The 16,284-nt window shown below is 37.8% G+C and overlaps 1 protein-coding gene across 2 annotated transcripts in view; it reads left to right on the top strand.

The window, feature by feature from the left end:
- ZDHHC20 (zinc finger DHHC-type palmitoyltransferase 20) overlaps window positions 1-16,284 on the top strand; it is a 48,897-nt gene that overhangs the window by 18,680 nt on the left and 13,933 nt on the right. For both annotated transcript variants that reach the window (XM_064171761.1, XM_064171754.1), the window contains exons 3-7: window positions 3,500-3,594; window positions 7,120-7,240; window positions 8,557-8,626; window positions 9,821-9,853; window positions 10,672-10,792. In XM_064171761.1, the coding sequence (XP_064027831.1) occupies window positions 3,500-3,594; window positions 7,120-7,240; window positions 8,557-8,626; window positions 9,821-9,853; window positions 10,672-10,792 (440 nt within the window). The remainder of the gene's footprint in view (window positions 1-3,499; window positions 3,595-7,119; window positions 7,241-8,556; window positions 8,627-9,820; window positions 9,854-10,671; window positions 10,793-16,284) is intronic.

Raw genomic sequence — 16,284 nt, 5'->3', positions numbered from 1 at the left:
AAAATAAAAATTATTGATGGAATAATATTTGCTTGGGAGTTCATGTCATATTATAGGAGGACATGACTGGTAGATTAAGCATAGATGTACATTTTTGACTGTCCAGAGGGCTGTCTTTCAGAGTGTGAGACCACTGGTAGGAGGCACTCATCTCTTTAAATGTTTTTTTGCCAAAGAGCACAGAATATGAAATTAATATAACAGTTTTCTTCCTCATGGGGAAGACTGTGAAAAGAAGGAACCTTAATGACATCCGTCCTCTTTCATATTCTAATAAAGAGGTGAAAGAGTGGGAAAATCTCCAAAATAAACTGTAAGCCATTCAAGATGGGACTTGTATGATCTCTGGATTTTTACATCCCATTGCACAGGTGAGCTTCACCTCAACTTCACAATATCTTGCTAATGGATGCTGTGCTTGACTGTTGACCTATATATGAATAAGTTTTTTTTCTTAGTTTATTCCAGAAAGGTAAGATCCATATCCCAATTAAGGGAGCCTGGCAGAGCAAGGGTGTTGGTATGCGTAGTCTGAAGCAGGTGCTCTCAAGTCTACCAAAGAATAAAAATGCTTGATTAATTAATGAGACTGACAGTAATTCTTGGAACCTGACTGTTAGGCTTTTAATAGCTATCACCTGCCCACTTCTTGCACCTCCAATTCTGAAGTGTGTCACAGACATCCTGTATACATTAATTGCTTTATCATGGAAATTTATCATCAAATGAGATGTGAAGTTGTTGTTTTTTTTTTTCATTTGAAATGAAGGCTGTCATAAGTTTTGGAAAGTTCTTAGAAGCTAACACAAGAGCCCGAAAAAATGTCAGAAGAGTCACCAGGCCAAAAGTACCAGTAGCTATTTTTTTGCTATGCAAATCAATAATGTACATCTTAACAAACAAACATTTTGCTTCATGTTTCAATGTACTGTGTTCAAAGAATTTTACTCCAGTACTTAATTACCATTTTGGATTAAATTAGTGGTGATTTCTTCACCTCCTGCAGGCTGTCTGTAATTTCATAATCGTGTCTAGATTTGTATCCACTGGGATATGGGAATAATGTCAACTCTGAATCTTTCTTAGCAGTATTATATACTTCTGTTATGTGATTTTACCTCTCTGTGGTCTAACTCTGTCTTGGAAGTACTTTGGGTTTTTTTAATCAGAAAAGGATGTTAAGGACAAATCTCAGGAGAGCTTATATTTTGAGAGACTTTGAAGAGCAGGTCTTAAGCCATTGTTCTCCTTAGGGTATATATTATGGTTTATTATGCATCATTTTCTTTAAAGAGAAATTACTTCACTTAGTCATAGCATGGCACTGAGAATACTGGATTTGCTTAGTTTAGCCAGCACTTTCTCATGTCTCTGAGTCTGTCTGAGCTGGGATTTGGAGTTTTTGGCATATCTTCCATCTAGCTTGTAGTTACAAGAAAATAAGCTGAATTGGAACAAGGCTGGTTAATATTTGTGCTGGAAGCTGATGCAAGATACTTCAGGGAGTAGTCTGCAGAGGATATACTGCTACCTAAAACATGGGCAGATGGACTGCCAAAGTAAAGCTCTCAAAAATTGTGCCTTCCTTCCCTCTTATTTCTTGTGGAGCACTAAGAGAACAGATACCTGCATTTGCGGTAGGAAAAGCCACACAGGAGTGGGAAAAGAAGCAAGAGTTTATTCAGCGAATAGCCAGTATGGGCTGCAGTTGCAGGTTCTTTCTCCTTTATGCTGGATGGTGCCCATCACTTGAAAACCCTTGTGAGTCTTGCTTTTCCTTGAGTTTGGCTGCTGCAGCTTTTACCTCTGGCTTTTAATGATGGTAACAGATTTCAAGATCTCATGTGCTGTTGTGGGTTTTTTGTTTTGGGTGGTGGTTTTTCTTTGTTTATGGGTTTGGGGCTTTTTGTTGGTGGTGGTTTTTTTGCAAGAACACTTTAACAGCAGCCTCTTTTCAGTAAATACTGGTAGCACTAGCACAGATCTCTACCTCTGTTGCAGCCATTCTTGTGCCTGCTAGTCTGGTGTGGAGCATTTACAGCCTGTGACAAGACTTTTAGGTTCTCCTGTCTGAAGTATTGTGTGCACACAGCTCCTCTCACTCTCTTCTTCCCCAGAGCTCTGATCTGTGCAGCTGATTCCACTCCAATTTTCTGACTGTTTCTCCTCTTTTTTCCCAAACCATTTTCACATGCTTTAATTGCTCAACCACATTGTGTACAGTGTGTTTTTAATAAAATACTGTTTCTAATTATGCAGTGTGTAGTACAATGATACATTAGTTCTTCCTATCAGGAAGTCAGTGTTAGGATAGCTTTAGAAAAAGATTTTGCTGCTTATGTTTTCAGTCAGCTCCATGGCTGAAAACTTGCCAAATCAGTAAGGTTGGAGGAGTCAGAGGAAAGAGTAAAAATCATATCTCTGAAGAAAGCTCAGATAACAGGTGGGTTTTTTTCTTTTTTTACTGCAACGAGTAGTTAAAATTCTGAAAATGATAAATTAAGACCACATCTTTGTGCACAAGCATTTTCTGAGCTGTTGGAAGTTCTTGAAGTTTCAAGCTTTCAGGTTTCAAGCTTTCTCTGCCATCTATGAAGTGTGTCATACAGATTTTTAAAGGGCTATCTTTATGTGCACAGTAAAGTGGATCAAGCTTCCCTCTTCCTGGAACTGAAGGTAATATAAGTGAAGACAATATAAATACTTAGCATGACTTCTTTCTAAGACTTGCAGATCTGGCATGACTCATCTATTTCCTCCTGAACAAATGGTTAAACTGTTAGAGGAAACAAGACTGAGAAAAGTTTCATGGGTCATAAGGTCAGCGTGTCTGGTCCTTAAGACAGCCCTGTCATTCAGACCCATTCATATATTGATTTGACTCCCTACTAAAGCCACCTAGATTTTGTTACCTCTGTGACCATAACAGAAGGACTCTTCCAGATTGTATTACTCTGATGATATGAAAGAAGATAACCAGACAGTTTTTAGCCTGCATCTGGCTCTCATCTTGATGTGCGGTCCTGATTTCTACTGTCATTGATGACCAGTGCCTTCTACAGTGGCACCATACCATGCTGCTTCTATTAGAAATAGAAATTAAACTGAATTCTGTAAATCAGTTATCAAATACCATACTAGAATCTAGAATGGAATTGTAGGATCTTCTTTGTCCAAAACGAAGTCAGCCATGTGCCACAGGTGGAGCTGTGGTCAGTTCTGGGAGAGTTTTTTGCTGGTCTGTTTTTTTTCTCTTCAAAGTCTCTTCTGGAATTATACCTAAAAGTACATGATGGCTGCTACTCCTCAAAGATATAATACTTGGTGAGTTCTTAAAGTATATAGCAAACAAATAAGCAAGCATTCCTAGACTGCCAGGTCTACTCAGGGGAAAGGGTTTAATATAGTTTAATTTTATCAGGTCATTCTTTCTTTTTTTTGTCTTCTCTTGTTCTTTTCATCTATGTTCACCAAACTCTTTATTTGTATTTTATTGCAGCTGTCTACCTTGTGGTTTTTCATCTGTCATTTTTCATGTTTGTATGGTCCTATTGGAAGACAATATTCACATCTCCTGCATCTCCATCTAATGAGGTAAATATAACATTAGCCAAATGTCAGTGCCTTTTTATAAATAGCTGAACTGTTTTCAGTGATGAAATTTGTTAGCAGTACTGCATGATTCACCTTTCCCTTCTCATTATCTAAAATAGAACCGCATGATAGTGCATCATGAATGAAAATGATCAAGTTACTCTTAAAATACTCTATATTTTGTGTAATGACATTTCCTTACAGGAAATGTGCATTTTATTCATCACAACTTCAGCAGTCATGTACAGTGCTTTGCTCTGAAGTAGCTGGCTTGAAACCTGTATTTTATAAAATAAATCAAGTACCATGACGACATCTTTCCATTTTAGACAGTTTTGTATTTTAGTTAAGAAAAAACAGTAACATAACATATACTCATAACCTCAAGCATTGCACCACTGAGTTAATTCAAAGGTTAAGGTTTAGAGGTAGTTGAGAAGTGAATACATAAAGAATATTTATATAATGGCAAAAGAATGTGCAATAACCCTAAGAAGTTTTGTTTTTAATAATAACAATATTAATTGCAGTAAGCCTGAGATGAGTTGCCTTGTTTTTTAAGGATTAAATACTGGCATGAAATTTAAAGTACTTATCTTCCTTGGTTTTATAAAGCTTTTAAATTGGTTAAACTGAATCTTTGGTTGCTCTATGTGAGTTGAATTTGTATTCTATTTTTGGCAAGTCTTGACTTTAGTGATAATTTCATCCTTAAACCTTTTTGAAAGAAGTTAAGACCGTGCTTCTAAGGAAAAGCAAACAATGCTTAGTTAAGGTTTAGAGATCTGTATCTTAAAGATGCAAAATATAAAGTGAAAAAAGCTGACTAATATTCTGCTGTTTAGCTGAGCAAGAAGAGTGGTACTGAACTTTTAAAAATGCAAAGGGATGTATCATTAGTGTTTTCTTTTGACTTTTTCCTGCTGAACCATCGTAGATAACAAAGTTAAGCAAGTTATCTAATTAAAATGTGGTTGGAACTGCCTAATTCTAGGTTTTGTGAAGCTATAGGAAATAGAGTTGCTTATAAAGGTAACAGCTAGTAACTTTTACTGTCTGCTTGTATTTATTCATAGTAGAAAAGTTCTCACAGTACTTGTCTTCAAGTTAGTTGCGTCATGGTCAACCTTTCCATATTCAGTGACTGAAAGGGATGATTTGGACATATGACATGTAATGAATATTTCCTATATCAAGTGTAGTGGTAAATTTAATACAATTTTCTTTTACAGATGACTTTAAAAGAGACTTTCAAAACCCGCCTGGATTTATTCCTGTGCGGACTACTCTAGGTGATCCTGCATTTGGCAAGGGAGTTGGACTCAATATCTGGAGGTCCCTTCCAACCTCTAACATTCTGTGATTCTATGAAAATAAGGGGGGGAAATAATCAATAAATAAGCACATTTTTTAAAAAAAGGCAAACAACCAACCACAAAAACTCACCACCACTTTTTTTTCTCTGAGCAAGTCCCTTCTGTTCATGTAGCAGTGAATAATTTATACTGGTTGTACTTAAAAACAAAGCCTGACTTCAGAATATCCCCGTTGTATGAGAGTGTAAACGTATATATTTTCAGTCATTCAAATTAGCCACTCTTACAAAACAAATAGTATCCTGTGATCTTACTATTGAACTAAAAACCAGATTCTGCAGCTGCTGCTGTCATAGTGTCATCCCTGTACATTTGTCAGAAGAAAACAATCAACATTATGCAAGATCCAGAAAGAGGAAGGAAACAAAGAGACTCTTCTCTGTTTTCAGTAAGAACTGCTGGAACCTCATTGGAAATTCTGTTAGCTATGTGGTAACAGCCAACTTTTGATGTCTTTGAACATATCCTGCCATTGTCCGAAGAGACTGTGTTCTCATGCCCCTTAGGTTCTGAAATTGCAACAAAAATACAGCTCTTCGGAAAGCCTAAATCCTGTCCAGGGTTTTGGAGTAACATTATGATGTTACTTGGACAAATTGAGAAGGTTTTAAATCTTGTGATTTAATTTGTTTTCTTTGCCTTAATGGTTTCCCATAGAACTGTTGTCTGGAAGTAGGATTTCATACTTAATGCAACCTTTGCTTGATTGTAAGTCAAGCACTGGGTTACCTAGCAGACTCGGAAGTACAGTAGGGAGGAAGGTATACTGTTTGCACCACTGTCTGCACCATCTGTCTTTGGGTTCTGATGTGAGCACCTCCATATTTCATATCTGGGTAAATATCTCTGTTAGAGAACAAGATTTTTAAATGAGGTCAAATTCTTAGTGATGACTGAAATGTTAAACTTAAATGTCACACTTTGCAGAGTTTAACACTAGTTCCTGATTATTGAAAAGTTTCATGTTTCATCCTTATGGTGGATAGACTCAAGAAGTGGGGTGAATAAGAGCAAACTTGTTTGCATTGTTGGCTAGAAAATAACACAGAGAACTTGCAGATATGGCTTACTGCTTCCTCCTTTCTGTAAGTGGAGGCTTCATTGTTTCTGGCTGACTAATCCAAAAGAGGAAAAAATACAGGATAAGAGGAGAATCCATGTGAACTAATCATATACATCTTCTTGGTAGGAAAATATCATCACATTAAACCACACTAAGCCAATTTTTGTTCAACTGCACAGACAGCATTTTCCACTCATTACTGTGAATACTTTGGCTATGTCTGCTTATAAAAAGGGCTCTTTTAGTCCATGCAGGAAGCTCAGAGTTTAAAAGTGCCTTCAGAACATAAAATATCACAGGAAACAGGGAGTTCAGCCCTCATTGCACGGGAGCTTGTCAGCACAGTGACTGGGTTTTGTGGTGCTTAATGGTAATGCTCAGTATTTCAGTGAATACCCAATTTAAGTGTTTCAGAAGTAAAAGCTCTCTTGGTTCTTCTGGTAAAGCTTTACATTTTAGTCTTCAATGGGAGTGCTTCTTATGCATTAGTTAGAATTGCAACTCTCTCAAACTGCAGAGGGTTTGCTGTAGTTGCTTTCAGTACAGCTCATGGATTCTGGGTCCAGTGATGACCCAAGTCAAAACTCCAGTTGAACTCTTTAACTTCTGTGCTGAAGCCATGAAGACCCCTCAACTGGGTTTTGGTTGGTTGTTTTGGGCTTTTTTAGCTAGTGCTGGCTTGCACACCTCTTTCAGAGAGGAACTGGGTAAGAGGCCTTCCAAGCAGCAAAGGACTCTCGCACCTTCATCTTGTCCACAGATAACTTGCTCTTAACCAGGAATTAAAGGAAGTGTTAGGCCTTCTTAAAACTCTCCTGTTTCTCTGCCTTCCTTTATGTTAAAGGGAAAATGCTATAGATAATGGAACAGAGGTAAAGATTATTTTCTTTAAAGTGTGCCCAGGATCTTTAAGGATCTCCTGTAATTCCTGTAGCATTCTTTTTTATGTGGTATTTTTTGGGTCAGTGAGTAGGGGCTGTCCAAAGACACAGAATTAATATACATAGTCTTTTCCTTAGAGTTTGACTAGAACACAAAGTCATAATTAATCTCTTCTCTGCATTCCATTTTCTCTCTCCCTCCTAGTTCTGCTTGTCAAAAGCTGATAAAGAACAATATGAAAAGGAAGAGAGACCAGAATCCCAGCAGGAGATTCTGAGAAGAGCTGCTAAAGACTTGCCTATCTATACGACAACAGCATCGAGAGGTGAGATGTAAAGATAATTCTGTGCTTCTGAAGCTGTTAGTTCAGTTCAAAGAAATTCAAACGATGTCACTGAAGAACAATCTATTAAGCACATATTGCAAAGGCCATAACCTTATTTTATTATTTGTTTACACTTTTTTTTTTTCTCCCAAGAGAAACTAGAGTCATTTATCTGGGAATTTCAACATGTAGCCATTATTTGGAATAGCAAGCAGCTAATCGACAGCGTTTGTCTCTAATTACAGCTATACAAAATAAATATGGCAAAGAAGCATTGCAAATACAGCTGAAAATGGGGGAAAAATAAAACTTTTCTCAGTTGTATAATAATTGATTATCCTTCTTTTAAACTTTTTTTAGCTTTTGAACTTTTTCGTATCAGGCTGGAATTTAAGGGTGAATAGATGTTTCATTCCCATCTGTAGTTCAGCACAAGGCTCTACTTATGGGCTATTTCTGTATTTGCCTTTAATACACAGGAACATTTTAATTCCATCTTACATATGAATGATCTGCGAAACTGCTGTCTTATACATATGTATGTTCTTTAAAATCTAGCGTTCATATGTGTGTATATATCTGTCTCTCCTCAAAACTAGCAACCACCTAGAGTTTTCAGAAAACATAAATCACTCAGAATAACTGTACCTGTCTGTTGCGACTTTCCAAAGAATGTCTAAGGACACCTGAGCCCAAACCTCCTTTTAAGGGAATCCCCGTCTTAAGTCCTAGAGTGGTTTGGGAAGCTCTTGCCAGCTCTTAGCAGTTCTTCTTAGCTGTAGGTGTTGGTTTTCCTCCTCCTTTCAAACTGCTTGTGCTGGTATCTTATTTCCATTGAGAAGAGCCTGAAGGCTTGTTTAAAAATATCCAAGAAAGATGAAGGAGAGCTGATGTTCTGAACAGCCTGCTAGATTGATATTTGCTGAACAGGATAGAGAAGGCTACTGCAGAAAGTCTGCTGGCTCTGAAACAATGCTTTTTCACAATGGGATGTGTGAGTACCCTATCCAAAGGTGAAGGCAAGGTAGTGACAGGGGATCAGTGCCAGAGGATGAAAGATAGGAAGGCTGGGGATTGGAAGAGTAATGCATTGAGTCTATTTCCATTTAGTAATAAATGAGAGTGTTTTAAATGCTTTCATACGTTATGTTTCTTAAACTCAAAAGTACTTATGCAAATAGGCACATGAAGGTCTGTGAGAACAGCTGTGGCAGGGGAGGGTAGGAAGCTCTGTAAGATTCAGTTCATGTTAAGGGGGAAAGCCTTCATAAAATTACATGAATTCTAATGACTTGATCCTTGCCACTTGAATGCAGCAATCAGATACTGCGATCGATGCCAGCTAATCAAACCTGACCGCTGCCACCATTGTTCTGCGTGTGACATGTAAGTTACTGAATCTGAAGCGATGGGGTCTATTTCTCCTGTGATCATCACTCCAGTATGCTCATGGCTCCAGCATGTCAGCCCTTGCATAGCAGCACCATTTACTATTTGTTCCTTTCTCAGACCTCAATACATGAATTTCACAAAAGACCAAAGTTATTCCTGGTGGTGCATTGTTATTATTATTGCAGCCCCATTGTCCAAGGTGGCAGAATATTTTAGGAAACCTGCTTATAGCTTTGTAAAAAGCTGCTTATATTTAATATTTTTTTTAAATGAAAAATCAACAATTGAAAATAAAGGCAGATCTGGGATACCAGCACCAGCAAATGCTTATTATAGAACTTTCTTAATGTATCTTACTTCTGCAGCCTTGAAACAGATGCGTGCTACTAATGATGCTAAAAATCTTTATCTCTGAGATTGACAGTGGAATCACATGCCTTAACCATGTCAAATATATCACTGCTACTCCCTAACATTTTGAATCATCAGAGAAGTCTTTAAAGGCACTGAAGACTGAGACTATGAGTGAGACAACTCAAGAAAATTTACTTAACTGAGGAACCTAATACACATGTCTTAGTCTCAAAGGTCTCTTCCAACCTCAAGAGTTCTATGATTCTTAGCTAAAGTCACATTTATTAGCAAATATGACAAATGTCTGTGTGTCTGAATTGTCTAGTATCAGGCCTTATGCTAAAACTAGATGAAAATGGCATGTAGACTATTGTAATTACCTGCTGTGCTGCTCTTTTTCCTTACTTATTAAAAAAATGCAATCAAGAAGGTAGCAAGAATAGCTGTAAATTTGATTTAGTTGAAGTGAATGCCACACTAACACATCTTATCCATGCATCTCTGAAGGATCATTTGGATTTGTTTCCTCTCAATGTGAACATAACAGTACATTAAGCCATACTAATTTTACATGGTGTTTCTAATTTAAAAGACTCTCTCATAACTCTTCTGAATCTCACTTGATCCTTTGATGTGGAAGGATGACTGCTATAGTACAGAGAATTGGCATGATTGAGATGGACTTGAAAAAGGTACACTAGGGTAAAACACTTTAAAAACAAACAAAAACACAAGAACAAAAAAAAACACTCAAAACCTGTAGAAGCTAAAAGTGTGTGTCTTAGCAATAAAATAGGATTCTTGCTTTAACTTACTGGAAATGCTCTCTTTCAGATGTGTACTAAAAATGGACCACCACTGTCCATGGTAAGTTTATATAAACAAAAAATTGCTCAATATAGTAATGATGCATTTAGATGCTGCTTCAAAAGTGGAACTTTGAAGTAGAACTTCCCTTTCATAGAACTTTTTGAGGCTTTAATTTATCAAAATAAGTCTTATTCCTAATGTATGTTGCAACATAAAGTTGTAGGCCCAGTAGAACAAATCGTGCAGCTCCTCCTTACACAGGGAAAACCTGGTGCTAACAAGATCTACGAGAAATGGAATGTATTTCTTTTGTTTAATTTGGTATGGTTAGCAGGGGAGGATGTACTCACTACACTGAAGGTCAGTTCTTGATTCTAGATGGTACATTAGACTCCTTCAGACAGCTACTCTTCCACAGTTCATATTCCCCTGGTAGTCAGTAAAATACTCTCTACTGTTACTGTAAAAATACAATAATCAGTAGTTGACTTGAAGGTGGTTTTGTAACCAAAGCAGCATCCACTGAAAGTGATGTAGAGGTTCATGTTATCTTCTGCAGTGGCTGCAGTTAGCTCATAGTGTGTGAGATGCTTCCTATACAAACTGCATGTGTCGTATGCTTTGCCAGCTTGTGTCCTGTCCTATAGTGCTGTGTAGGGGCAAAGTTTATGCAAGAGGCCCAGATCATTTAGCTCAAAGGAAGAGACTTCATTCAAAATGATGTCTTAAAATGCTTCTGAAACACAAGTGCCAGACTGTTTTGAACCTACCACGGACATCATACATACGTTATGCTTCACAAAAGCTGAATGTGTTGGGTTTTGCTTTATTTTCTGTATATCATAGTAACTTCTTTCTTTTTCCCCTCCTTCTAGGGTGAATAATTGTGTGGGATTTTCTAACTACAAATTCTTCCTCCTGTTTTTAATGTATTCCTTACTGTACTGTCTATTTGTTGCTGCTACAGTCTTGCAGTACTTCATAAAGTTTTGGACAGTAAGTTCTAAGGCTTTTTTTGTTGTTGTTATTCATTCGTTTAATCCTGCATGTGTTATTAGAAGCTGCATCAGCATGTTGTCACTCACCATTTACTCTGTTCCATAGTTCATTAACATAGAAAGCATCAATAAAAGTGACTGAAGCAAGAGAGCTTTCTGAATGTTAATGAATTAAACATATTAGACTGCCCAGGATGAGTAATTGAGGGAAGAAGTTCTGATAAAGACACTGTTCAATTTCTCTGCTCCATCAAAACTGAGTGGCACAGCTCAAGGTTTTTTGAGACTATTGAACCTAGATCTGCAGATATGGAAAGAACTGGCAAAACAATTACATATACATGGATGTGTACACATACACACATATATATGAAAATGTGAAATACTAATAACAATTTTATGTCATCCTAGACTTGTCTATGGATAATCTGCTACCAAATAAGGTAGATTCATTTCTTAGGAATGAACTGAGCCCTAAATAGGTGTGCTTGAGCTTCATAGCAGTGGCTTTTATCTGTCTGAGAAAGGTTGAATGCTAACAGTGTTAATGCTATACAGATTCCCTGCAACTGTTATCAGTTGTCAAATTATTGATAAACAGGCATGTATTGTAGTAGATTTAGTAACATTTATGTGAAGAGCAGCTGTCCTAAATAATTTTGAAGGAAGAAGAGGGAAAAGCCAGGTCCACTGAAGAAAAACTTCTACTCTGCCATAGTGAGACTACACCTGGAATACTGTGTCTAGTTTTGGGCTCCCCAGTTCAAGGGAGACAGGGAAGAATTCCTGCTGGGAAGAATCCGGTGAAGAGCCATGAGGATGTTTGGGGGTCTTAAGCATTTCCCCTATGGAGAGAGACTGGGAGACCTGAGGCTGTTTAGTCTTGAGAAGAGAAGATGTCATCAATGTCTATAAATATCTGAGGGATGGATGTCAAGTAGATGGGGCCAATCTCTTTTCGGTGGTCTGCAGTAATAAAACAAGGAGCAACTGCTGCAAACTGGTACATAGAAGGTTTCATCTCAGCACGAGGAGAAGCTTCTTTACAGTGAGGGTGATGGAGCACTGGAACAGGCTGCCCAGAGGGGTTGTGGAGTCTCATTCTCTGGAGACTTTGAAAACCCACCTGAATGCACCTCTGTGCAGACTACCCTAGGTGATCCTGCTTTGGCAGGGAGGTTGGACTCGATGATCTCTGGAGGTCCCTTCCAATCTCTAATGTTCTGTGATTCTGTCCTCAAACATCAGTGTTATATTCCTCCTATCAGTTTTGTTGCAGTCATTTCAGGCGGAACAGAGTGTCTTCTGGTGGTGGTTTCTTTTTGTCTCCAAAACTTTGTATTGTTCCTTCCTGTCTCTAGTCAGAAGAGCTGGAGTCAGAATTCCCTTGATCACTTTCCATTAACTAGTATGGGAAGACCATTCAAAGTGGAAAGCTTTTCATCACATCTTTTTAAGTAAATACCAGCTAGTTGTTTCAGAGTGACTGGGAAAAGCAGTCATTAACTGTAGCTATAGGAAATACCTTTATTGAAGCAAAAAGATGTTGCCATGTCAGGGGAAGAGAAGCTTGATGACAGCATATTCAGGAATAGCTGTACTTTGAGACAATTTGCATTAGACAAGTAAGTTAAATGGTGCAAAAAGTATGTTTATTTGTGTTTATATAAGCCTATGAGTCTGCTCTGCCAACTACTATGTCAGTTCTGTATATTGATCTATCATTGGAGAGCAAGGAACTATCTAGGAACTGAGCTCTTGGTATTGTGTGAGATGAAAGCCATAACTGTATTTATCAGTCATAGCTGCACTGTGACAGATAATTCATATGAAGAGGTCTGATTCTGCTGTTCACTCTTGCTTGACTCTAAGTAATTACACTTTTAATTTGCAAATGTGGCACTCCCAAACGTCTGCCTGGCTGCTTTCCATTGTTATGTATACAGCTTTTAATGAAACTGTAGATAAGCTCTTACATATTTACCAGTCAGTGCTTGAACAAAAAAAAAATTGCTTTGTCACCTCACTTCATAATTGTCTACCAGACATCTGACCACAGTGAATATTTAATACTAGCGTTTGCAGCAAGGCACTTCTGAAGCCTATTGGACACAGTGTTGAAGCAGCCACTTGAGCAGCAGAAGTAAACTTCAAAGGTTGTTTTGTTTGTTTACTTTTTTTGGATATTTAGTTATTAATGCTTCATGCAAAAATGGGCTACTCCTGAAATTTTACAATAGGCAACATAGTTGTGTCTTTGCACTCAGTGCTTTTACTTCTGGTTACTTTGAAAACACAGTCTGGTGATGACATGATCTTACTAGAGTTAGTTCTCTGACTCGCTTTACTCATACTAAATAACTTATTCCACAAATCTAATACTCTTCTCCTCTTATGAAGTAAACTTCCAGAGGTGGCAGCACCATAACCATCTGGGCTTGCAAAATTTAGTATGTCTCTAGTATGTAAGCTCTTAGGCAAGTGTTGTTGACTACAGAATAGTGTCCCGGAAGCTTCCCTCTGCTTCTGTATCCTGATCAGACTGGAGTATTGTCCTCACAGGCTGTCCATAGACTGCCTCAGTGTATTGCTAATGCTCAGCTTTGTCTGCTACAGCATCAGTCAGGTTACTGTTAATGTTTGCCACTGAGGCTGTCCAGATGTTTTATTTTCTCCCCCAAGGTTTGACTATCAGAAGTATTAAAGTATACATTCAGAAGGCAGCGTTTCTTTTTTTGCTACCCAGTAGACGTTTTTCAGAGAAAGTGTGTAACAAACTGCTGAATATATCCAGTGCTTAGATGCAAAATGAGCTGCTCCTTGGGATTGTACCCCTGGTCACCTCAAAACTCATATTAATGAGGTTGCAAGGGTGTACATGCTAACTACACAAATTTTAGCTATCCATTGTTTCACACTGTTGATAATACTTCCATGGAGATGCAACACAGATATGCAGATCCTTCCAAACATTGTGAGACATGCACACCTACTTCTGTTGAAACAAGTCTCTGTCACTTGTATATGCAAGACTTTTATATAGCATCTTTTATGTTGTACACAGAAGTGCTGAAGAAATACCTTAATACAGTGGAACAACCATACTAGCTGTAAATATTTACCACAGGCTTACATGCTGATGGAGCTGTAAATATCTGTTGTGTAAATCAAGGGAACATGAATTACTCTTTTGGATTTTTATTCTACCTAATAAGTAGTTAAAAACAAGCAGATAAAACCTCTGTTTAACCAAATGTTTTTGAAACAAGCACCAGAACTGGCTGAACGCCCAGTACTTGCTGCCCTGTTTACATAGTGCATGGTGGTACTTCCCAGTGCCTTATTTGTGTCTATTCTCATTCTTGATATGCTTCCTCCCCCTTGAAAACTCAGTGTTTTCCAGATGCTTTAATTGTCCTCCAAATTATTTTGGTAATTCAAGGGTGAGATAGGTGTTCCAGGTAGATCTCACAGGCTTCTGTGAAATTTTGTTTGCGTTAACAAAAAAACCCAACAAAACACCAAACCCCTACCCTCAAAAAAAAAAAAAGAAAAAAAGAGAGAGCAATTCCAAGTTCCTAGTTAGAACTCATTGCTTTTGCTGATACATAAAAGGACATTTACCAGGACATCTCAGTTTTTCTAGATTTAAGCTAGACTTTGCCTCTGAAAGATAACAAGTCAACCTCTGACAGCATTTTGTTGTTGTTACGGGTTTTGTTAGGAGTTTTGTATGAATTTGCATGCTCACATGACTCTTAAGTTTGTGAAGGACTCCTTAGAATAGTGACTGGCTTTAGTCTTACTACATATGCTAAGCAGCATAAATTTTATTGTGCAAATTGCTTCCTTTTTTAGGCTCTTGCAGCTGTCTCACCCTCCTGTCTCTGCTGCTGAGCATAATGATTTTAGATAACTCATGTCTGAAGTTTCACTTTCTTTTCACATGCTGTGGCATGTGAGCTATTGCTGTAACCCAACTGTGAATAAGCCTCTTAACCATGTTCAAAACATGCATGCTTCTCTCCAGAAAATAACTGGCCTTTTTGAAAGATGCTTCAATTCTGCAGCTCTCCTACAAGTTTAAAAGCAGTGACTGAAACTGGGTAGTCAGAAGAGGTGAATGCTCCCTGGGGATCATGTAGATTAATTGTGCATAATTCAAAAAAAAGTATAAGGGCTGAAATAAACATACCATGTTTTTGACCCACAGAAAACACAGACTAAGCTGTTGCTGCTCTTTGAGCTTCAAAATCAGCTAGCCTGAGAATTTTCTAGAGAACTATTTTGTTTAAATATGTGACTCCAAAAGCATCACAGAAATAGAAGTTAGTAGGGAAAGTCATCATAGCTTTAACATTAAGGTTAGGAATATGCAGAAATTGGAGTATGTGTTTTGGTAGCCTTGGCTTCAAAGGTTGCAAAATATCCTCACAGCAGGAGGAAGAAGGACTGTGGCACAAATGAGCCAAATAAAATTGCTTCAAAAAAAAAAAAAAGGCACTGAGTAAACTGATCTTAGAGTTCACTGAGCTGATCTCTGCTGTCATCTGCTCACTGTAGCATGATCTGGTGATAGCCAGCATTTTTTCAAAGGCTTTGTATCTGCCTCACACCAAGGTAAATGCTTGGGCTTTGCCTAGGCTTTCTGCACACATTAATCACTTAAAAGCCATGCATCTTTCCTGCAAGTTTGCAAAGTCCTAGCTTAGACATTTGATACTGCTCTTAGGTGTAAACTTTGACATTTAAAAGGCAATTTAAACATTCCTAATTCTTGCTTTGTTAAGCACTGATTAAATTTCAAATCTTATGCTAAAAATACAGCCCACAAACCTACCTCAGTCCTGAAGGATGTTGGGAAGATGAAAAACTGTACTACTGTGTTACAGTTTGGGGTTTTTTTAAACAAAATTATGCGGAAAATGGCAATTTATGGTTTTGACTGAAACTACATCTAATGGTCATAGATATGTTCTAAAGTCTGAAAGATTTTGTAACTTATGGACCATTGCTTTATACCTCTGGAGTATTCTGAGCTTTTCAGACCTGTATGAATGATTTGATCACATTTTCATAAGCCTTATTTGTGATGGAAACAGATAGCAAAGAAAGCACTGGGTGTAGTCATGCTGCTCCAGTAAAGCAATCACTGGAAAGTGATCTAGCCACAATCTGAACAGCCATACTTAGGCACTTTGTCAGAAAACTTCAAGCCTTAAAGCTAGTAGTGTGCTCTTATGTAGTCTCTCCTCTTGGAGAATGAGAGCTGAGGCTGCTGGTGGGCATTGGAACTTGGCACATCCAAGAGCACATGTGCACATCACCCATTTTGTTTTTAACAAAGCCTGTGCTGTTTTCAAGCGTCTTAACATAATACTAGTGTTTAATAAATTGTCTTTGTTTGCGCAAAGCTTTGCCGCAGGAAAGCTGCAGAGAATTGTCCAAAGGTAAACCCCAATATTGCTGTAATTGTTTAAATCCTGTGCC

Source organism: Pogoniulus pusillus, chromosome 3 (assembly GCF_015220805.1).
Source record: "Pogoniulus pusillus isolate bPogPus1 chromosome 3, bPogPus1.pri, whole genome shotgun sequence".
In the NCBI taxonomy this organism is placed as follows: Eukaryota; Metazoa; Chordata; class Aves; order Piciformes; family Lybiidae; genus Pogoniulus; species Pogoniulus pusillus.
This window is presented reverse-complemented; position numbering and strand designations above follow the sequence as displayed.